General features: G+C 42.5%; 1 protein-coding gene across 5 annotated transcripts in view; it reads left to right on the top strand.

The window, feature by feature from the left end:
• Positions 1-120: 120 nt before the first annotated feature.
• CDR2L (cerebellar degeneration related protein 2 like) overlaps positions 121-24458 on the top strand; it is a 31668-nt gene continuing 7330 nt past the window's right edge. Inside the window, exons 1-4 of one of the 5 annotated variants that reach the window (XM_083598243.1) lie at positions 121-523; positions 990-1140; positions 22862-22974; positions 24098-24246. In XM_083598243.1, coding sequence (XP_083454369.1) covers positions 1062-1140; positions 22862-22974; positions 24098-24246 — 341 coding nt within the window. In that variant the 5' untranslated portion in view covers positions 121-523; positions 990-1061. Of the gene's footprint in view, positions 1141-2851; positions 2944-15639; positions 15718-22861; positions 22975-24097; positions 24247-24458 lie in introns of those variants that run through there. The other 4 variants (XM_083598242.1, XM_083598241.1, XM_083598244.1 and 1 more) reach the window with 4 other exon arrangements.

Genomic DNA, 24458 nt, shown 5'->3' with positions numbered 1-24458 from the left:
TTCGTTTATTGCAGCGAGAGCAAGGATTTTTCCAAAGGAACAATGGCAAGCAATAATGCCAGCATAAGCTGTCGTGAAAACATTCATCGCTGGCTCTTACCCAACACACACATCCCCAGCGCGCAAAGTAAAAGCTGTGCAGGCTGCCGTAGTAAAAAGGACCTCCCACTTATGTGCAGATTCACAGATTTGGGTTTTGTTTTGCTTTTTGACTGGCACCTTCCACGGCTCCGCCCCTAGCTCTCTACATCCTGGAGGAATGCAAGCCTCAAATCCGCCTAGCAGCTAAAATGCATCTGGAATTCCTCTGATGAGAAGGATCGGGCGGGTAAAAAAAAAAAAAGGAAAAGGAAGGAGGTCTGCTCTCCCTCCTCCCCTCCTCCCGCGCCCATGTCTTTTGCATGGAATTTTTTTTGCAGCAGTTCCATGCTAGAGGTCTCCACCGAGCTGCACAAATAGGAACTGGCTGCATCGGAAGGTTGCTCTTTCTTTTGTGCATCATCACCCAGCGAAGTCGGCGCAAGTAAGAGAGCCTTTGCAGTCTTCAGGTTCTGGTTCCCGTCCGTAACAAAGACTTAATAATCCCTCCGCCCCCAGCCTGAAAGCAAGATTTTGGCGTGGAGGACAAGAAAAAGGCCGGGGAAATCTGTACGCCACGTCTTCTCTGCTCTCGCTCCCTCGCCAAAGGGCTGATGGAGAGAGAAGGAAGGAAGGTGATGCAGAGATAGAGGGAGAGAGAGAGAGAGCTCGATGCCTGCTACTACTGCAGCAGCAGCAGCAGCAGCACTGATCACAATAGCACATCTGCAAAGCCATTGTCCCAACCTTACGTCTGCGCAGGATCAGACCTACTGGCCGATTCCCAGCCTTAAAGCCTGGCGACTGGATCCTGCCTTCGTCAGCTTGGGTCTTTGGGAGAAGATCCCCTCTGCTCCCCCTCCCCCAGCGCCGGTCTTCTCTCACCCTTGATTGTATATCTCTCTCTGCAGTATCCTCTTTGAGAGCTCAGCCTCTCTCTGCTTTACTGCTCTGTTTTGGATGTTTCCGGAGTAGGAGAGCTAATGCTGAGCGCCGACAGGATGGAAGAGTTTCAAAGCGAGGAAGAGGAACCCTGGTACGACCAACAGGACTTGGAGCAAGGTAAGGAAACGTATAAAAAAACCCCAAACACTATAGCACCAAAGCCATGACGATCTTCACACAGGGAAAAGGGGATGACCTAGCAGAACGGGATAGGGACACAGAAGCAAATAGGCTGGAAAAAGCTTCCTAATCCAACTTCTGAAACGCCATTCTCTCCCTGCCTTCAATACCTGAAAGACTGCATCATCTCTCAGGGGAGCTAAACCATCGAATTGTAAATTTAATATTTCACCGTACATCAATGGGGAACTCTTTAAGTTAAAAGGCCTCTGTAGACCCAGGGAAAGATGCATACATTTTGCCCCAAGTTATCCTAATGGGAAAAATACGTCATCATGTCATTAGTGTTCGTGGTGTTAGACCTCTGCAAAAATAGTCACACACTTGATTTGAGTCCAACTATTTAGCTGTTAGTGCTAGTTTAGATTAGATTAAGTCATGTTGGTTACAGACAATTGTAAATCAGTAAGAACTGACTTGTACAGAAGTGGGAGAGAGATATAGTGAGAATGGAGAAAGTTTCCAGTTGCATACAACCAAAAGTAAGTGAACCATATTTTTTTTTTTGAAAGATAGAAATTTGTTTTGTACGTATCTTTTTAAAAGAGCAGCCACAAATTTATGCTGTATGCTTTCAATATTTGCTGTACGAGCTGCAATGAGCTGCATTTAAAAAATCAAATTATTATTTGTGTCAAAATCTTACTGACCTCTAGGAAACCTTCCTTTTCTTATATGAGAGCCCCAAAAATGAACCTTCCTATGCTCAATAAAATAAAGGAATTGAAGATAAACCTACAACTGTAATATTGAATTAAATGCAGACATAACAGTTGGTGAGATAATCTCTTCAACTAATAGCTTCACGTGGATGCTCATAGCCTTAGGAGATTTTGTTGGAACATAAGTTTTCATAACTTCAGTTGCGGAGGAGGAAATGAGAAAAGACTAAACATTCCATTTACAACATCGCACACTTAAACTAATAAAAAATATGCAGCCTAGATATTAGAGGTGCAAAACATTCATGAAACTAGAGATCAGATCAATACCCTTGTATTGTGGAGAGAGAGCCATAGCTAAGCATTTTATATCCCAATGAATTAAGCATGTCCTTAACTCTTAGATGTACTTTGGCCAGGTTGTGGCCTTACATTTGGGGGATGAGGTGTTTCAACTTGCTCCATCCCATCAAAAGGAAGGCAGGATCCTAAGATGGAATGCAAAAATGAGGATTCTGTGTAGAGAATTTAGGTTAAAACACAATTGACTTGAACCTGAACAGTGTACAACTTGGCCTCAATTTCTTGAGGCAGCATCAAGAAAGTCAATATATTCCCACCCCCCAAAAAAGTGAGGTCACTATGAGGGCTTGCTTGGTGACACTGAACCCAAAGTGTGACAGTGTTCAAGAACTTATGCTTGCTTATGTGAATGAGAAGGGAGTTTGAATAATATGAAAAGAACTGATGCTTCCAGAGGATGAAAACAATTTGGAGAGCTACCGTATCCTTGCATACCATTTTAAAAACTTGAGCCAACACCTAAGTGCCTAGAATGGGAGCAAGCCAACAGTAACATTAGCATAACATCACTAAACATAATTTTCCACTGGCATTGCAGGTGGTGTTCCAGGCTGATAAACTGTCATAGTTATTGAGGAACAAGGTCCAGGAAAATAGTGGTTGTAATAAAGAAGCTTAAATCAACTAGGAATATGAACATGGAGAAGATGTTGAGGTCTCTTATTGCTTAATAGCTACAACCACAGTTAATATGTACAATACACAAAGCTGACAAGTACTTACTGTATTGTATTCTGTGCAACTGCATTGAGGCGGAATAGCAGTCTCTGGTTTGATTACTGTCTCTTAGGTTTAACACATTATTGCAGGCTTGTTGTTTTTTTTATTTGGGAAATGCGGAAGCTTTTAAAAGGTGCAGAGTGTGTTATTCATTGCTAAGAGGATCAGGATGTGAGCCTTCTGAGGGTCACGGAGGCAAGGTAATATTTGGCAGCAGATTCAGACAGGGTGAGTGACCTTTCCTGCAGGTTAAATGCTGAAACTGCTGAAGGCAAAGTAATGTGGGAATGACATCGGTCTTGATGACTCCAGTTTATAATGTGATTTTGCTCAGTTATCAAAGGTGTTCTTTATGTAGGAATAATAAAAGCTGCCTCCCAAGAAGTCGGTACTTTAAGTAGGAATTCAGCAAAGGGTTATTATGATCACTAACCACTTAGCTACTGGTTCATTATACCCACATTCTAAGCATAATATCTCCATACAGTACTAGGTTCTTTTATTTTCTCTGAATTTCCAGCTGTTTGGATATTCACGTCTCTGCCTCAGTAAGTTTGCTTGCATGAACTATCAGTTTAGTTATGTCTTTCACTGCCTAGAGACTTCACATGAGGCAGTTGTGAAGTACTGTATTAACAAATAATAAGTTCTAGGGTTTTTCCCCTTTTCATTAATTATGTCTCTTATCTAAAAGCCATTTTTGAATGATGCACATTGATCCCTCTTGCTCTCTGCTTGTAATACAGGGTATTTAGTATTCTACATGGCTAAAGTCAACTGGTAGCCTATGTGGAATGATGAAATAGCAGCTTCTATTTGTAATATCAGCTTCTGTTTGTAAGGGAAAACAGCTTTCCCTTGTGGTGTTGAAAATTAAATGAAGAATGTCTTCTGAATTCTGAAGTACACTGCACATGACCTTGCTCTTCGCCTGACCATCCTCCTCCTCCTCTCCTTGCCCTTAAATATATACCAGTCAAAAATATTTCTCTCCAAGGCAAGGCTTCATTTAAAACTAAACTGGAATCAGTTTGGAGAGTGTGTGCAAATTTGAGATCTACACACTCTTTGCAGAGTTCCTGTTCCTGAATATAACGGAAGCCTACACCCTTGACTCTAATAATTTAAGTGGCGTGTTTACTAACTGTTTATGTTATTGTCTGAGAAATACTAGTTCTTTAAGAAAGGGGGATTAGACTAGTTGACTTTCAGGTTTATTTCAGCTCTTTGCTTTTAGATTATTTTTCATAAAAAAAACTATTGGGTAAGTGATTTTAGATTTAGTAGTATGACTGAGCCTTTTTCAGGTAATATCAGCTTCTGTGTATAGTTTCAGATTTAATTCAGCCATTGAACTTGGAGAATATTGACAAATGAGTTTATTTTTTTTCCAGAAGTAAGATTTTGTAGCTTTTTTATTTTTAGACATGCTTTTATTGTTGACAAACAGCTGGTGATGGCACTGTAATACTACACTTAAAACAATGCCACTAGATTGTGGCTTATGTTGCTTTAATGGCTGCAAAGAACAGCCTATAGAAAAAACCGGTTTGGCAGAGCAAGAGCGTAAACATGGATTTTGTTTAATCAGAAACCTTTTCCCATTTGCTGAAGACATGCGCTGTGTGGCCTTGTTCCTTTAAGGAAGTCCTGCAATTGGAATGCATGAATGAAGGTAGAGCTGTGGAGAGAAGTGGAGACAATGAGCCTTGTTTCTGGCAGCTGGAACATGATGATGTGGCTGTACTGACATAATGCAGTAACTTCCCAAGGAATGTTTGCTATGAGAGCTCAAGGGAGTGAACTAGGAAACCTAAACTATAAAGAATCAGGGAAATATTTCTATTTCTTGGCTTATTATTTAGTTCAGAATAAATATACCAGAAGAGAATTGCAGTCAGATGCCAAATAGCCTGCCTAGCTGCTATGGCCCAGCAGGCATGATGTTCATGCAAGTGATATACACAATTATTTCATTTTTTTCTTGATTTTTTCATTTCTACTCTCTCTCTCTTTCTCTCTCTCCAAGATACTTAGGGTGACGTGATTGGTCCCCCATTTTCCCTTATAACAACTCTGAGTTGGATTAGGCTAAGAGATGGTGATTGTCCCAGGCTTATCAACTGAGAGTCATGGTTTAACATGGATTTTAATTGCTTGCATGCACACACACACACACGCATATCTGCCATTGTTTGTTTCCACTGTGATCCTTGGTGGTAAACGAGGAGGAATATAGTCAACAGCCATTAAACGGGGGTGGGAGGGCATTTGTACTTACTTTCACAAATAACAATAGTTTGCTCCAGTAGTGAAGTACTTCACATCCGTTCTGCTTGCACTGCTGTTCTTCTCACCTGTTCCCCACCCCCTTCCTAAGCTGAGAATAAACCACGTAGTAGCTGGTACATAGAGCGTGTAAGAAAGGATTCTTCTTTGCATTATGTGATGTGTAAGTTAGGATGAAAGAGGCTGCATTGCAAAACAGCCATCTACCTAAGTATTTCTCCTACCTGGGAAGACAGAACTCGTTACAGGCTTCTCCCAAGCCTTTTTATGTGTTGCATTTGGGGACAAATCAACATATGGAGGGATAGGTTGGAGATAGGAGTAGAGCCAGCAAGCATGATCCCGACTTCTGTCTGTTTAAGGGCCCTGTGTGTCCTGTTTGAACATGGATAGGATCTTGTATGCATGACTGGGAAACCTTCATTTTTCCAGGATACTAGATTGCATATATAGGAGGTTAAGCACTTTCAGGTATATTTGCATAGATTCCATTCATTTGGGACCCATGAGTTCATGGAAGTCCAGGAAAGGACCAGCAGGTGTTTGCTGACCACCTGTACAGCACTGACTTTCAGCTATGCAAAGAGAAGCAGCAACAAATTACTGCTAACCAAACATAAACAGTAGGAACATACCTAATAGCTCCAGCAGGAAACCAGACATGAACTGCTAATGCAAACATACCATATGTGTACACTTAAGCCATATAATGTTAATGCCCACTCCAGAGCACAGATCTAAGCATTCTTCTCTCTCAGAATCTGTAGTCTGTTTAGGCAACTTGTCACTTGTTTTGCTCACATGTAACAACACAAAATGATGCTTCATCCTTGTACCAAGATGTAACTGCTGCACTTTCCACTAGGTGTCTATAAATCTTTTGATACAGAAGAGTAGCTGTTAACTGCAAAAGTTTTTCAAAGTACTGTATTCATTTAACGGGCTTCAAAGGGATAATTGCAATGTAATATTTTACTTGATGGTAACTAACCTGGAGTATGTTGCAGTGACGAAGAATGTGCAGTTACATCCTGTGTCTTCAGCATTGCTGATACTCCAGTTGTTGTTTTTTAAGAATCTGAACATTTTCATAGTGTTTCTGGGCAAATGTATTCAACATGTAAATCAGCAGGTTTGCCACTCATATGAAATGTGAATATATCTTAAAACTTGAACAATTTTTTAAAAAAGTATATTGCTAGATGAGGAGGTTGATAAAAACGACCCGGTTGGCAAGAAAAGATTGTTGGATTATGTAAAACCATCCTAATCACAACTTTAGGTAATAATAAAATTACTTTATTGCACTAGCCAAAGGCCATGGCATCATTGTCAAAGGGAACAAAAAGAAAAGCAATAAAAACATCAGGCACTACAGATACAATAAACCACAATCCCGTCTCCTAAAAATTATTTGTTGCATACGATAGAATAGCAGGGGGTTCTCAGGTAAAATGTGCCAGCTTAAATGTCTGAATCACCTTTGCAATTGACCGCTATTTTATCTAGTTCTTTTCTAGCTGCCAACGCATATAGTGCTACTTTATAAGTTATGAAGTCATCAGTATCACTCAGCAGCCATTTCACCCTTTCCACCCTGTTTGAGTGTGTTCCATTCATAAGCAGGAGTTTTATAAATCAGTCTCTTGGTTCTATATATAGCGGGCATTGCAATAAATAGTGGTACAGGTACTCTTCGCAAGGTTGCTCACACAGACAAAGTCTCTCCTTGTACTGTACTTCGCCGTACCAACCATCCACCACCGCCGAGGGCATCGATTGGAATTGTAATTCTGTAAAAGCGATCCTTAGTATGGCAAGTGGGAGCTTTGTCAAATAACTAGCTTGGATGTGCTCCGTTTTGATAAGTGGGAACCATGGTGAACTTTTGGTAATCGTGGTTAAATCCCTTTCTGCATCAGACCTGAAGAGACAATCTCTTAAGTGCCTCTTATCCATTTTCATGATCACCTGAAGATCTTGTAGTTGATATTGGATCAAGAGGCATTGGATGCCATCCTTCCAACATTTGGCCTGTTCCCGTTCTGTGTGGGACATAGCGGGAAATCTCTCCTCCAAGAGAGATTGAAGTCTTTTCACATAGTTTAGACACAGATAGTCAATTCTAGCCCATATTGCACAACTTTAGGTATAGTAATTCACAAGAGCATTGCTACCTCATGGCTTGCCCAGAAATTTCTCAGCCAGATTGGACAGTTAGAAATACCGTATTTTTTGCTCTATAAGACTCACTTTTTCCCTCCTAAAAAGTAAGGGGAAGTGTGTGCGTCTTATGGAGCGAATGCAGGCTGCGCAGCTATCCCAGAAGCCAGAACAGCAAGAGGGATTGCTGCTTTCGCTGCGCAGCAATCCCTCTTCCTATTCTGGGTTCTGGGATTCAGAATATTTTTTTTCTTGTTTTCCTCCTCCAAAAACTAGGTGCGTCTTATGGTCTGGTGCGTCTTATAGAGCAAAAAATATGGTACGTGGTTTAATTAAATTTGCACAAGGCCCTTCTTTTTTTCCCTTTCATAATGCATTTTAGGCAATGAACTTGGCCAGCCTTATTGCTAAAGCTGGGGTGTATGTTTTGTTTGATTAGTGGGGAGGCTTTTGGGGTGGAGTTGATAGGGGCCTAAAACTTTCTGCAGTGTCTCTCTCTGCACCCAGTTAACCACTCTGAAATTCAAGTCTGTACATTGCTGGGAATTCAGAAATACGTGGGTTATTTTATTGGCTAGGTTTTGTAAACAAATGTACAATAACTCTCATTTCTGACATGGCCAGAAATACTTATCAGATACACCAGACTGAAGCATTGTGGATAAAGAAGGGAATGAAAAAGGTCACTCCATGGAGTGGCAGAAAGCTTCCCAACTTGTCTCATAAGTCTGGCTGTGCTGCCCTGAAGAAGCGTGATGCAGATTGCCTGGCACTGTGGGCTGTACCGCTGTGATTGGCTGGATGTTGTTTGACCCAAAATCTGCAGAGTCAGAAGGATGCTGCTGGCAATCTCTGCAGTATCTGAAGCTCTTATTTATTTATGAGTCTAAACAAGCAGGTGTGTTCAGCTAGTGGAAACTTTTTCTCTTAACTGCTGAGCTGCCATACTGCTAGACCAGTGGCCTGTGTAAGATGCAGAGGCAAAGATTATATTTAGTTATTGAATTTAGAGCAGGGAAACCTTTTTCAACCCAAAGGCCAGAGGCCAAATTAGGTGGTGGAGCAATTAATGTGATTTTTTTTCCCTTTGTACAGTAGGCTACTTTCTTCGCACACGCACATCCCTCTCTATCTTTCATCCAAGCAAGCAACTCAAGTTCAAGGGCATACTCCATCCAGGAAAAACCACTCGAAGAAGGTGTGGAGGAGGACTGGTGAGGGGTGTGGCCTGAGGAGAGTTCAGAGGGGCAGCTATGGAGGCATAAAATGCCACATTCGGCCGTCGCTTGGTTTTAGAGCCTCTTCCAGCATTAAAAAAAAAAAAAAAAGAATTGTGGGCACAGGAGCGCTTCATGAATAATTTCCACAGTTAAATTGTATTATAGGAAATACTAATGCAGTCAGCCTTAAGTAGGGCTGGACGATATCAGCTTTTTGACGATATACCGAGATGTTGAAAAAACTGCATTGGCCTCTGCCCACGAGACACCTGGTGAAACTGCCCCAGCTTTCACCTCTCGCCTCGCAACTCATTGTGTCCTCTCATTTTGTAGCAGTATTCACATGGATTAAAAGTGTAATGTGGAAAGGTAGCCCCTTCCATGGACTGGATTCTGGTCACTGGAACATGTCAAGGAGATTCTGAAATTGATTTTCTTAAAGGAAAGACACCCCCCCCCACACACACACCAAATCTCCTGGAGAAAGGGAATTATTTATGCACAGATTGATCTGTAACTTCCCGTGAGAACCTCCTATGGAAGATCTTTTTAGCACGGGGTTCCACATGCAGGAGACAGTAGAATTAGAAGGAAATTGCAGTTAGAAAGTCAAGCCAGTGGGTGATTTGAGGGCAGGGGAGAAGCAAAATGGATCCTCTGAACCTTGGAATGGCCACCTGGCTGCAGATGTTTCTCCCTGTCTAATCTAAAAATAGAAAAAATTGCCTCATGAATCCTAAATGTCATTCCAACCCTAGCGACATAGACTTGTATTAGTCATTTGTGGCACGTCAGCAGCAGGAGGGGGGGAAAGCAATTTGTTTTGCAACTTAGAAAAACCTTCCTGAATACCTGCCTGGAATTATTTTTTAAATGGGCACAATCCTGTTGGAATCAATGAGACTGGAAATCAAAGGGTCTTACATTCTGCCAGATCACAACCTCTGCTAAATTGCCAATATCATCTTTCAGTAATGGAGTATTTTGCTGCTGCTTCTTTTTCATTTAAGCTATCATTTTTTGATAGCTGATAGTTTTAGCCTTTTATCATAAGACTGGTCTTCTATACCTATTAATATTTCAATATTTCTCTGTTTTACTCCCTTTAATAGTGAACTCAGGTGCCGAGGGTCAACAGAATTGGAGCCCAAAGGGGAGCCATTAGGAAACAAGATGGGGGAGGTATCAGCATTCTCAGGGAAACCCCAAGATTTGCAAAACTAAGTGTCCCCCCTTTTTTTAAAGTGGCAGCCTCTATCTCCCCAAAAACAGTCCAAGGACTTTGTAGCCACAGAACACTGAGAGTCCAGTTGCAAAAGAAAACCTGGGAAGGGCAATTGAGGTATAGAAGTTGGAGGAAAGGCATGGCTAGCTGGCTGTTCCTGTTAGGAGATAATGTTATACTGCAACATTTTGGTTGCAGGTCCCACTTGTTCCTTACTTTGTCACCATGCTTGTGTCTTTACTGTGCCACTTACCATACTACATGAAGCATGAAGGGGATTCTTATGTGCGTTTGAAGTAAATGGGTACATGGCTCCGAAGGAAGAAGGTCTGGTTTGGAACGGTGCTCTTGAGAATGAATAGTAATGGCTCTGCACCATTGGCTCCTTCCCAGAGAATTATTACTATTTCTGCTCAGTCACCTACACAGAGTGCAGCAGTGAGTGCAAAGGATTATGGGGACTAGGTAGCCTGTTTCTGAAGACTCGAACAACACAGATAATGAGCTGGTTATGTTGAGGGCTGAAGAATAGAGCAACCATCGGTCGGGATCCCCAGCTTTGTATGACGCACGGATGCAGAAAGAAGTTTGGGAGTTTCTGCAGTGCAGCTCCTTCCCACATGACTACGGTAATGTAAGAAGCTCCAGGCCACATGGGAGGTGGGTGTGCTGCATCTCCTCCCCACACCAGCAGGATTCCTCCTGGAATCTAGGACAGAAGCTGGCGCAGGAACAGGCTGCAGCAGGGGCTCCTCTTATGTGGCCAAGTCTTCGGATGCTCTCTTCATGGTGCAGGAATGAGCAGGCTGAACCACAAGAAGTGGCTCTGTGCTAACAATAACCCAGATTCCCAGTGTTCACAGTAGATGTTTATGCCTCTTGATTGCTCTACCTTAGTGTATCTCTGAAAGGTAGCTGCAAGCACAAACTCTTCCTGATTTAGTAAGAGTATGCAAGGATCACCCAGGTTGTAGACGAGTATGGGGACAGGGAAAAGGTTATTTATTGTTGGGAAAATGCTGGGAAATACAGTGTAATGAAGAAATGCCAACTGAGACATCTTAAATGCCACGTAACACCTAAACGTCAGTAAGCATTTATGGTTACTGTTTTCATACTGATTACAGTGGTACCTCGGGTTACATACGCTTCAGGTTACAGACTCCTCTAACCCAGAAATAGTACATCGGGTTAAGAACTTTGCTTCAGGATGAGAACAGTTTCAGGTTAAGGACGGACCTCCAGAACGAATTAAGTACTTAACCCGAGGTACCACTGTAAATGCTTTATGTTAGGCTACTCCGAAGAAGATCAGGCATCTTAGAATATCCTGGGGCAGTAAAAATGCTCAAGGAACGTGGTCTGGATGGTGCCCTTTGCACCTCTTGCAGAAGAACCCAGGGAACACAGGCCCATAAACTTAAAGAGATTTAAACTGGATTAAAGTATCGTGGTGTTGACCTGTGGGAAGCAGAAGTTACAAATCAGATTGAGCCACTCTCCATTTTGGTTCTGATGTAGTTGGTCAGAAACCTGTTTGAGAGTAGATTCACATGATTTACATATTGTTGCACTGAGAACATAGGAAGAGTCTGTGAAAATGATTCCTAGGCTTTATGCTTACCTGCCGCTACAGAGGGCTGAAAGGTGGTGTGGCCCATGATAGAGACAAGCAGGTTCTCCAGACACTAATGAGTGGCTGCCGATTGAACAGCAGGTTCTTTTCCCTCATGCAACTACTTTGCTATCCACATGGCTGCATTGGCGAGAGGAGATTTTTTTAAATGATACTTTTCTTTATGGGGAAGCTGATGAGAGGAAAGGAGTGCTTTGTGGTTTAACTAAAAAGAAACTGATATTTGGGGGGAGGGATCTAGTTATGGGCTTAAATACATTAAGGGAGGGTTTATCTATAGATTATCTGAGAAATCAACTGGTTAGCTTTTTGAGAAATAGGTATTGTTGTTGCAGCCAAAAAAAAAAAAAGTGACCTCAGACAAGTGGCCTGGTGTTTGGAGGATCAGGCTCTTGCTTGTCTCTTCGCCTTATTGGCTTGCCTTCTATGAAATGGGTATTGTGTTGCAGTAGGCAAATGGGGTGCTTCAATGAATTGCTTAGTGTTTTCAGCTCAGAGAGAGAGAGAAAAAATAGCCTGTGCATTGTAACTTCTTAGCTTCCACATCTGTAAAATGGGTAATTTTTTTAATAGAAAGACTTCTGCCTCCTTAATTCCTCGATCATACCATGTGTGACATAATTCAACTCAGTAAAATGGCTCATTTTCTTGAGGCATCTATCTGCTCTTCATGTATGTTCTTTTCTGCTTACTGTTCGTAGCACAGTTGTCGTCTGGATTGCCTTTCATTTCTGGGGTCTTGATATAATGTGTGGATAAGCATTGCCCTTGCAATCACATGCAGTAGTATACATCTTAGATTAGTGTAGTGTTTTTATGCAGGGGGGCTGCCAACTGGCCAAGCTCTGGCTCTTATCTTTAACATGCCAGACTCGTGGTTGTATTTGTAACAAGTTCACTTTGGGAGGCACCAGTTGCCACTGCTTTCTTGATTCCTGAACTGATGCTCTGTTTTCTAAAATGAATCTTGGGGCCAATTTAAATGTTCAGCAAAATCAAGCAGTAAAACGTTCCCTTGTTGTCCCACACTTGACTCAGGTGTGCAAAGCAAAATGCCTTTTTTGAATGTGTGGAGACTTTTTGTCATGGGATATAGCTTGGACTGGCAAAGTCCCTCCTTAGCCAGTTGAAATGACCAACAAGGACAAATTCCACTTCTTAATTCTACTTAAGCTGGCCTTTTTAATTGTGTTTTTTTAAAAAACAACACCACCACAATACTAATATGGTTTCTTTATTTGCCTTTGAGTTGTTCAAAGCTCTTGTCAAATGCTTGAAAAATAGTATTTTAGTATGTATAATATATCTACTGTTTGTGTATGTATATATGTAATATAATATAATATAATATAATATAATATAATATAATATAATATGATATAATATAATATCTACACAGAGGTGGATTAAATGGACAGCTGGCGATTAAAGTGTGTTGTGTAGACCTTCATCATTTTACACTGATGGTTATGAATTCACAATTTGTTCAGTTGTAAAGAAAGGCTAGCAACCTCAACTCTGGTTAGCTTAGTCTGGAGTCATGAGTGCTACATTCCCAGAGGAGTAGACATGTTAAAACTTGCAGCAAAAGCTACAGAGAGGCTTGTGGCACCTTAAAGGCTAGTTGCCTAACCTAGAGTCCTCGTCAAGTTGCCGTGGAGCAGAGGAATGATGAATGAAGGTCATGAGGTTCCTAAAAAGCATGCCGTAAAAAGCTTCCTGAAGCTGTATAAATTTTAAAAAGCTTTAAAATCTCTGGAGGTTGAAACACAAGAAGTTAAAGGCAGGGATAAACCTTTAAATCTGCCTTCTTTGGCTTGAAAGACCTGCAAACAAAATGTGGCTTTGGAGACCAGTATTACCTGAGACATCAAAAATGCCCAAAGTAAGCCCTCTCAGGACATAGGAGATGGTATCAGATAATGTGTTGTGGCCTCCTTAAGCACACTTAAGAAAGCAATTGAGATCCGAACAGCAAGAGTCTTGGAAACATCTACTGATCACATAAGTTGTCTCAGACCAAGGAGAGAAGACAGACTCAAAAGGCTAAACAAAGCAACAAGCATTGGTAGATAAGGTGAGCAATATTTTCATGGAAGATGCAGACTGTCTTCACTTTGGAGGCTTCAAAAAAGGAGCTGAAAATAATGATTTTCTTTCTTACCACCTGCATTAAAGAAGCTTTAGCAATGGAACACGCAACTGGGATAAGAGCAGTCTCTATGGGCCTCTTTTGACATTGTTATGTTTCTGCGTTTTCACGACAAGAAAACTATTAAGAAAGAGCAGCGACTGTTAAAGCATGAAGTTGAAAGCATGAAGGGTATTGTATTTCAGTGTTTCAAGGTCTCTCTGTGGAAATGATGCATAAGTCCAAAATTATGAACTCATCACAGTCCTAATAGTTGAAGGATTACAACAATGACGGGGACTTGCTCTGTTGTGCTGAAATGTGTGGTGCTCTGAAGTGTATGGCGGCAATAAGCCCCACGTACTTGCTGCTCTAGCAGCTAGATTAACCATTTTTATAAGTTTAAAGGACAAAAAGAAGAAGAACTGAGGCAGCCCCCAGATTGTATCATACAGGAATCCAAAGGAGCTTGCTTTCTGAAACAGATCCACAGCCCAAACTGAGTCATGATTTGCTGAGACCAAATTGAATCCAAGTTATGTGGATTCCTCCCTCATTCCTAAAGGCAACTGAAAACCTCTGAATATAACCAATTGTGTTTTGAACAAACCACAGTCATAGGTGGAAAAAAATGAGAATTTGAAACAGGTTACTTGAAAAAATAGTGAAATGGAACGACTTCTGAAAGATGGCATTAGAATCATTTGTAACATCTCAGTAAGATTCTAGTGCTAATAACATGATATGTTTGAAAAGCTGAATTCCTTCTGGAACAAGAGATATGAACAAGCTTACATCCTTGGTGTTAGTTCAAAAGAGAACTGTTTCAAAGTTGTGGCATTTTGGTACATTACCTGAGAGGCTTAAACACTTTATAAAGCTGGAGATACTTGGAATGTCCTGGTGTTCTTGGTTACTCACTTGAATTTCTGGTGGCCTTGGCTAGCAATTCAGTGAGCTTTTCCAGCTGGATGAAAAGGTCTCTGCCTAAGGCGATCATTTTGAGTTGATTTTAAACCACTGTTCGGTTGTTTTTTGTACTGTTTTTTAAAACGATGTTTAGCTTGTCTTATGGTAAGCATGGAAATCGCCTGGTGACACATGTAAAGGTGATTCATAAATTAATAAATAATAATTCTGGATATGTGTCCTTCACAGAAAGTACAGTGGATGGAATTACAGTCACTAGCCATACTGGTTGGGATATGTATACTACCTGGCTTTATAAAATAAGCTAGATGCTCACAGTTTAATGATGAAAATCATCTAAACCATTAAAAGAGACAGATTAGATTTATAAATTATAGGGGATATTCTAAAGATGGACAAACTAAATCTGGGGTCAAAATAGATTATTTTATAGCAAAATTTTGGCCTATGATTGGAGAATGCTCGAGCCAATATTCATATATCTATATCTATATCTATCTATCTATCTATCTATCTATCATCTATCTATCTATCTATCTATCTATCTATTCCTGAGATTAGTCCTGAGAGATATAGAAGGATTTATTTGAATTAAACCTTAATTCAATATAGAGTTTGATTAATGGATGAATTAAACAGCCCTTTCCTTGGTGGGATAAGGAACAGAAAGGACAACAATAGGATTGGTTAATTCTTTTCTTGTGTTGCACTTTTTGTGAAGGAACAATTAATATATATTTTTTAAGTTGCCCTAGAGCTGATCTGATTGTGACAAATGTGTTGGGTCACCCAGAGCAATCTCTGTCACCATGGCAACATGGTTCCTGAGCTGGTGTTATTTCATTCTACAGTGACTTTCTGGCTTGCTTCCGGCTTTGTGTTTTCTTAACTGCAAGGCTATCTGCCCTTCTTGTTGCTCTCGACATAATTTGTCTTAACTGCTCTGACAAAAGACAGCTGCTAGAGCTCCTCTTTCAATACATCTTGAATAATATTTAACATATTCATTCCAAATCTGTCTGTATGTTTGCATAGAAGTGCTAATACTTCTGATTTTACAGAAAAATTGCAGTGATTTTCCCAAGGTGACCCTGTAGTAAGGTGACCCTCTTTGTAAGTGGACTTAAGATTGCAGCCTCCTAAATCCCACTGGATTTAGTGGGACATACTTCTGGGTAAATATGAGTAGGATTGCACTATTAATTAAGCACCTTCCCTGCTTGGTAGCTGAATTAATGGGCCCCCATAACTTGCATGTGTGGTTCGGATCTACCACATGCATTCAGTATTATGAACCTGGCTGAGATCGGACAAATCACCCTCCTCCTTGTTGAACTTTTGGCTCCTAGTGAAGTTCTTTTGTTTCAGCAGGCCTTTTAAGTAACTTTTCCGATTTTGTAGTTAGTTGTTGTTTAGTCGTTTAGTCGTGTCCGACTCTTCATGACCCCATGGACCAGAGCACGCCAGGCACTTCTGTCTTCCACTGCCTCCCGCAGTTTGGTCAAACTCATGCTGGTAGCTTCGAAAACACTATCCAACCATCTCGTCCTCTGTCGTCCCCTTCTCCTTGTGCCCTCCATCTTTCCCAGCATCAGGGTCTTTTCCAGGGAGTCTTCTCTTCTCATGAGATGGCCAAAGTATTGGAGTCTCAGCTTCAGGATCTGTCCTTCCAGTGAGCACTCAGGGCTGATTTCCTTAAGAATGGATAGGTTTGATCTTCTTGCAGGCCATGGGACTCTCAAGAGTCTCCTCCAGCACCAAAATGTAGTTAGTTAGTTTAATCTTTATTGTAGCATTTTAACATTATGGTACACCAGTTAGAGATTAACGCGTTAAAGCTGTGTATAAATGCTTGAAGTAAAATAGCTGAAAATAAAATACACCATATCAGTTCTGATGGTGCTGTGTGACAGGCCCAGTTTGGACAATTGTATCTAGGCTTAAGCAGAAATAAGTATAAGCCTTGGGGCTGCAAGCTCTGTCCCCTTCTTTCCCTCTGTTTTTCTTGGTGTACAGTGAGTGATGAGCCAGGAAGTCTTTAGTTAACTATAATTTTCCATTTTATCTGAACCAGAAAACTGTTTACTATGTCATGACTTAAAGCCATAGTTTGACGCTGGTTTAAGAATATGGCATTTCCCAAAGCTGGTAGTTTTCCCACTTGGATGAATAGTAAATTATGCTTAATTGAAGGCTCAGCACAGTGCACTGAGAAGGGATGGAACTGTATGCACATGCATTTTGAAACACGAGAGGAAAACATTGAGAGGAAAAGGAAATATATGCTTTGCTGACTTACCTATGAAGCCTCGGCTCTTTTACTACCTTAAAAATAAGAAATGCACTACATTTAACTTAGGCAGCAGTTCACACATAAAACGGCACTGTTTAGAGTACAGATGAATTAAAAATATATAAAATCTTTCCTTTTATTCACTATTACAAGTATACCTTGTGTTAGAAATGAAACGGTTAGCTAATTAAGTAACTGCTTTTTGAAAGTTGGCAAAAATGAAGCAAAAGTTTATCGTGGACATGCTCCAGACATGTGGTTTATATATTTATGTACAGTGGTACCTCGGGTTACATACGCTTCAGATTACAGACGCTTCAGGTTAGAGACTCCGCTAACCCAGAAATAGTACCTCGGGTTAAGAACTTTGCTTCAGGATGAGAACAGAAATTGTGTGGCGGCAGCGCAGCGGCAGCAGGAGACCCCTTTAGCTAAAGTGGTGCTTCAGGTTAAGAACAGTTTCAGGTAAAAAATGGACCTCCGGAATGAATTAAGTATATAACCAGAGGTACCACTGTACGTGTTTGCCTGGTACATTTATGAACATTTATTATATATATAAGACCTTAAAATTCTTATAACAAAAGGTACCCCTGACCATTAAGTCCAGTCGTGGACGACTCTGGGGTTGCGTGCTCATCTTGCTTTACTGGCCGAGGGAGCCGGCGTACAGCTCATGTGGCCAGCATGACTGAGCTGCTTCTGGCGAACCACAGCAGCGCACGGAAACACCATTTACCTTCCTGCCGGAGCGGTACCTATTCATCTACTTGCACTTGACGTGCTTTCAAACTGCTAGGTGGGCAGGAGCTGGGACCGAACAACGGGAGCTCACCCCGTCATGGGGATCCGAACTTCCGACCTTCCAATCGGCAAGCCCTAGGCTCTGTGGTTTAGACCACAGCACCACCTGCATCTCCTGATGTTACTGGACTACAACTCCTATCAGCCCTGATCACTGGCCATGCTGGCTGGGGCTGATGGGAATAAGAGGATTCATACCTTCAAGTAGGAGTGCCTGGCACAATAGGGCAGTGGCGTGGAGCCACCCTCCTAACTACTGGCATTGCTGCTGAATGGGGCAGGGCAGCTGCTGCTGGTGTTCCCACATTGCCATAACCTCACTACCCCTCAGTCTCCACCCTGTCCAGGACAGAGCTCGTACACTTTTAATTCCTCACATGCTATTGCTGGTGTCCGTGGGTGCAGAGTTCCTAGTTGTGTAGAAGCAAATGTGATTGTTGAAAGCAGCAGGTCTTTAAGATGTTACTTTAAACTGAAAAACTTCATTGCCTCCCGATGAAGACGTCCTCCATCACAGAAAAGAATAATAATTTTCCTACGCTTTTTTCTCTTATACCTTTTACAGCTCCTGCAAAAAAATTATTAGTTTTTAAAACCATGATGCTGGATCCCGGGCTTTCCTAATCCACTTAACTCAACCCCAGCAAATTAAATTGGAAGCCATATGGTGGGACAAGGCTGACGTAATCCTTGGATATGCAGGGAGAACTCTGCTCTTTGTTACCTGGAGTGAGGCAGCACAAATGTTTCTGGGTCTATCAGTTTCCAAATAATAATTTTAAAAAGGTGACGTAGGAGAAGACGAGTACATCAGTCACAGCCCAAGGAGCTAATGAATATGACATTTCCCTTTTGACACACACTGGAACATATTATTTTCCTCTTCCAGTACTAACCCCTCTTTGTCACGCTTCCAATCTCTTGGGGGCATTTTGAAACCTGGAGGTGGCTCCTATAAAAATCTCTCTACCCGTAAATGCAATCCGCTCTTAATCAGACCCATTCAGGGAGTGCAGCTGCCAGACCAGGTCATTCCGCATCGTTATGATTATTAAAATTAAGAGCTTGTCACTTCTCAGAGTTCACCCTGGGGTATAGTGTTCAGAGCCGGAAATCGGGTTCCCGAGGAATAATCAACATATATAACAAGGAGCTTAGGAATACATCTAAAGCCCTTGGCTAGCCTCTGGGTGTAATTTGGTGCTTCTCTCGTACTTCTTGTCAGGTTTTAAGCAGGGAAGGACAATTAGGAAAAGCTGAATCTGATTACTAATTAACAATTCTGTATTTGCATACTGTTGCAAATGCAACACAGGTCATATGCACCCAGATTTAGTTATTTCCCTCCATTCTAGCATATTCAAATCCCACAGTCAATAGGCTCAGTGGGCTTAATTATACAGATAGTATTTCCTTGTGTCCCTTTACAGAGGGTAGCCCTCCATTTGAAGGGCTGTCCAGTCTAAGATTGGTTGAAAGATCAAGGCTCCCGCTGTTCTTTCTTTTCACAGCAGACTGTGAAACCACATAGGTCAAACCTATTCCTACTATGATATGATAGTGCATCTTTCTTGTTTTTAAGTTGTATTTTAATCAACTTGTTTTTATTATTGGTTGTTAGCCGCCCTGAGCCCGGTCTTGGCTGGGGAGGGTGGGGTATAAATAAAATTTATTATTATTATTTCTAAATGTGCATCTCTGTGTCATCAATCAGCATATGCAATATTTGAGCAAATCAGTGTCATCTTCCAACTTTTCCTTAGACTTATGCATTTCCTCTCCTTTTTTTTTTTGCGGTATGTAACTGGCCCGCCCTCTGTACAACCTTTGCCCAAAGTGAGCTGAGGTGCAGGGTGCAATTCCAAAAAGTGCTAATTTACCAGAAAGGCATTTGGATTCCAGACCTGTTAATTCCTATCTGAAGCCTGACATCTGCACGTGGGGGGAATAGGGAGGACAGCAGAAGAAGGTGTGTATTTGTGTGGGTGGGTGTCTGGCCTCCTGCTTCTGCTATAGCAACCAGTTCGGAACAATAGCTCCCCAGAAGCATTACTCATTAAAGTCCAGGGGAACCAGGAGGAAAGGCAGTGATTCAATTAGCACCTCTGTGGCAGCACTGCCCCCTTTGGCTTCCCAGCAGTGTGGGATAATTAGGACAATTTATCCTACAGCTGCGCTGCCCCAGAGAGACAGCCTCTCCTTAAACGGGCAGGTGCAGCTGACTCTTCCTGACACACGAAGGAGTCTATGGCAGCTTGTCCCCCAGGCGGCAGCCACCAACACTCCCAAGTCTTCTCACATGTTCACCGACAAATAGAGGATCCGATCATACAGACAGTGGCAGAGGCAGCTGTGAAGAGTCTGGTGGGAAGAGATGGCTTTGTGCCTCCAGGCTAAGCGGGACTCTTGTCAGGAGCTGGAGATGGATGAAATGCAGAGGGTTACTCAGTCCTTGAAAAGGACTATAAACCCATTCTCCGCTGGTAGTGCATTGTAAGCGACAAGGCTGACCCTACAAGGCACTGGACACTGTGGACTAGACCTGAATGAACTTATTCAACATTGGCTTGGAAAAGCTGAGAGAGAGTAGAATCTTATCAGTCTGCGGAAACATAAGAAAGAGTCCTCCCGGATGAGACCAAAGGCAATTGCTTTAGTTGCTAGTGTGTTTCAAGGCTGAATCAAAGGTGCCTAGGGCACCTAAGGAGAGCCAGCGTGGTGTAGTGGTTAAGAGCTGTAGTCTCGTAATCTGGTGAACCGGGTTTGCGTCTCTGCACCTCCACATGCAGCTACTGGGTGACCTTGGGCCAGTCACACTTCTCTGAAGTCTCTCAGCCCCACTCACCTCACAGAGTGTTTGTTGTGGGGGAGGAAGGGAAAGGAGAATGTTAGCCACTTTGAGACTCCTTTGGGTAGTGATAAAGTGGGATATCAAATCCAAACTCCTCCTATTCTTCTCCTTCTTCTTCTTCTTCTTCTTCTTCTTCTTCTTCTTCTTCTTCTTCTTCTTCTTCTTCTTCTTCTTTGGCAGCCATGCCTTCAAAGGCCACCTCTTCATATGCAGCAGTGTCACTCTGTGCATCAGGCCCTTCTCCAAAGTGCCTTAATTTTAGAGGGGAAACGGCATCCGCTGCAAGAAGCAAGGCTATATTTCACTTGCCCAAAGGCACTGGAACGCCCTCGTTGATCAGCCTCATGGCCTTCTGTGGAGTCTTTGCAACCAGACTAACTTTGGCAAGCATATGTCTGCTGCTTCTGCTGCCGTTGTCATTGATGATGGTGGTAATGATAACAATGATAAATATAGCCATTATTATAGGGTTTTATATGCTGCTCTTCAAGCAGAGGCTCTTGGAGAAACCAACAAATCATAAAATAAAACACTAAAAAGATAATTAGCACCTCAGCAGCAGCAAGGCCCCCCTCCTGTGCCACACTAGGGTGAGATAATCAGGACAATTTGCCCGACAGCTGAGCTGCTGAAAACGATAATTAAGAATCATAAATAAATAAAAGCAGCAGTGCAATAAAGTATCTCCTCCTTAGGAGGGGGGGTGAGGGAGTCCACATAGGAGGGGGACAGTATCCAGTTCTGCAGTGATGCTCAAAAACGTTAGAGTCCCCCATATGTCTAATCTGGTCAGTGAAAAGTGGACGCCACTCCGCTTCTTGGAAGAGAGAGATTCCAGCTTGACTTTTGCATGAAAAATGGCAGTATCTGCACTACCTTCATGGAACTTAAGAGCAGCCCTGCTGGATCAGATTGAAAGCCCATCTAGATTAGCGTCGTCTTCTCATTTCAGCCCACCAGATGCCTGTGGAAAGCCCAAAATCACAACCTGAGCACCACAATCCTTCCCCTCCTAGTGATCCCCAGCAGTTGATATTCAGAAGCATACTGTCTCAGACAGTTGAGGTAGAACATAGCAAGGGTCCATTGGGTGGCCATCACTGTCCCTTGGGGGAGCAGATTCCATGGTTGTAACAATGCAATGTATGAAGAAGTGCTTGCTTTTGTCTGTACTGAATCTCCCAAAGTTCAGCTTCATTAGATCACCCTGGCTTCTAGTACAGTGGCACCTCGGGTTAAGAACTTAATTTATTCTGGAGGTCTGTTCTTAACCTGAAACTGTTCTTAATCTGAGGTACCACTTTAGCTAATGGGGCACTGTGCCACCACCGCACGATTTCTGTTCTCATCCTGAAGCAAAGTTCTTAGCCCGAGGTACAATTTCTGGGTTAGTGGAATCTGTAACCTGAAGCATCTGTAACCCGAGGTACCACTGTATATTGAGAGGGGGAGAAAAACGTTTTTCTAACCATTTACTTCACACCACACATAGTTTTGTACACTGCCCTGCTTGGACCAGGTTAGATAATGGTCTGTGAGTTAGACAGGGCAGGTTTCTCAACACCATCTGCTGCAGGCTTAGGACCATACACAATAACAAGGTTGGACCCAAGTCAAAAAATAAACCAGGGTGGTGTCCAAAAACAGGAATCAGCAACTGAGGAAATCTTGTACATAGCAGGGCAAAGACATCAGGCTCAGACATAGGCAGTTGAATGACATATATCATTCAAGCAACAGATTCCAACAAAGGTTGATACAACCCAGACCATACCCAGCCTAAGATGCAGTTGTTTGCACTAAGAGCCCACTCACTTGAGAAGGACCATTACTCTCAGGGAGCTCTTCGGTTATGCTGTAAAATTGGGTTCTCAGGCATTCACTCCACTGTTGACCAGCTACCTCGGATTGGGCCTTCTGATACCAGCACAGTTGAGTGCTGGGGGTTATGTGACCTCCCCCTCTGACTTGGCTGGGGGCTCTTCTTCCAGAGGAGGGCCAGAAACTCATCTTGGGGGTCTTTAAGTTAGCCAGACTATAACCTCCTGGACACTGACACTCTGACTCCGTATTATCTCCTTTGTCTCCAAACCATAAGGAATTAGCAAAACATGGCTTTTATGATCCAAAACTACAGAAGGAATCTGTGCAGTTAAAATGCATTATTCATGGCACCTGAACTGCTGTACTTGCTTCTGTTGTTTTATTAATACATTAATTTGAGGTGTTTGAAAGCTCCTTTTTTGTAGATTTGTGTGTAGTTGTTGGTGTTTTTTTCCCGTTAGCTGCCTTGAGATTTGGGAAGTGCCTGGTTCCAAAGAGCTTGGTGGAGAGGCCCTCACAGCACATTCTGTTTCATTTTACTTTTCAGACTTGCACTTAGCAGCCGAACTGGGGAAAACACTGCTGGAGCGCAACAAAGAACTGGAGGATTCTCTGCAACAGATGTACACAACCAATGAGGAGCAAGTGCAAGAGATAGAGGTACCGGTGAAGCACAGGCACACACATAAGCCAAATAACCCGTTTTCCTGCTTCAGGCGGAGCATGGCTGTGAAAAAGTAGACAGCTGCTTGTTTGGTATTTTCACTGCCACAGTGCAAGCCAGGATGAGCTGGAGCCTCAGAGATGTGCTATTAGGGGGAGGGATGAAAAACACATATGGAAGAGGGTAGAACAGAGGTGGATTAAGGCCTACAGCTCAAAAAGACATTGCTGTACATTCCTGGGAAGCCCTCCCACCCCTAACCCATATGTTTACATTCTGGGCAGCAGCTTTAGTCAGGGTCACTTTGAGCTTTGTTGAGTCCCTGGATTAGTTTCCAACAAAGTCCCTGAAATGGGGTTAACAGTGCAGACCTAACCCTGCCTGCTCAGAAGTAAGTCCTATTGAACTGAATTTAGTGTGGCTTACTCCCAGGTAAGGGGACGTGGGTGGCGCTGTGGGTTAAACCACAGAGCTAGGACTTGCCGATCAGAAGGTCAGCGGTTCGAATCCCCACAACGAGGTGAGCTCCCGTTGCTCGGTCCCTGCTCCTGCCAACCTAGCAGTTCGAAAGCACCTCAAAGTGCAAGTAGATAAATAGGTACCGCTCTGGCGGGAAGGTAAATGGCATTTCCGTGCGCTGCTCTGGCTCACCAGAAGTGGCTTAGTCATGCTGGCCACATGACCCGGAAGCTGTACGCCGGCTCCCTTGGCCAGTAAAGCGCGATGAGCGCCGCAACCCCAGAGTCGGTCACGACTGGACCTAATGGTCAGGGGTCCCTTTACCTTTTTATTCCCAGGTAAGTGGGGTTAGGATTGCAGCCTGAATGGCTTTGTCCCCTTTTAACAAAATGCATCTGTTTTCCATTGACTTTTTCTGTTTTCATTTTTCAAAGTATTAATATATGCTTAGCAGTAGCTTACCTTGTTGTTTTTTTAAAATAGTAAATTCGGGCCCACCCATGTTGCCCAATTAGGGGCAGCCTTTTAGTCAATCAAAAGGCATTTTAAGTGATTCATCCAGTCTTTTGACTAAATGCTTTAGACCTACTGAATTGTTTCTTCATGGTATTATGTCCCAAATGCTTTTTTTATGGGCTTTTAAACCATTTTTCTTTCCAGTATTTGACCAAACAGCTGGAAATGTTACGGCATATGAATGAACAGCATGCCAAGGTTTACGAGCAGCTGGATGTGACAGCGCGTGACTTGGAACTGGCCAATCAGAAGCTTGTGCTGGAGAGTAAGACATCCCAGCAGAAGATACAATGGTAATGCTTCATCTGGTGGGTCCTTTCATGTCTAAAGGTAGAGGTTGCCTGGCAATTGTGGGGGAAAACGTTCAAAACTGAGGTGGCATTGTTAATTCAAAAGTGAGGATTATAAGAACACAGCCCTTGTGACATTTTGCAGTTTCATGGCCCTGTTCATGCCAGGGAACAACTGAGATGGTGAATCTGTTTCCATAATGTCCTCTGGGACA

The sequence above is a fragment of the Podarcis filfolensis genome (genome assembly GCF_964270895.1).
Source record: "Podarcis filfolensis genome assembly, chromosome: 2".
Lineage (NCBI taxonomy): Eukaryota > Metazoa > Chordata > Lepidosauria > Squamata > Lacertidae > Podarcis > Podarcis filfolensis.
The sequence above is the reverse complement of the archived record's forward strand: the minus strand, read 5'-3'. Positions and strand labels throughout refer to the sequence as shown.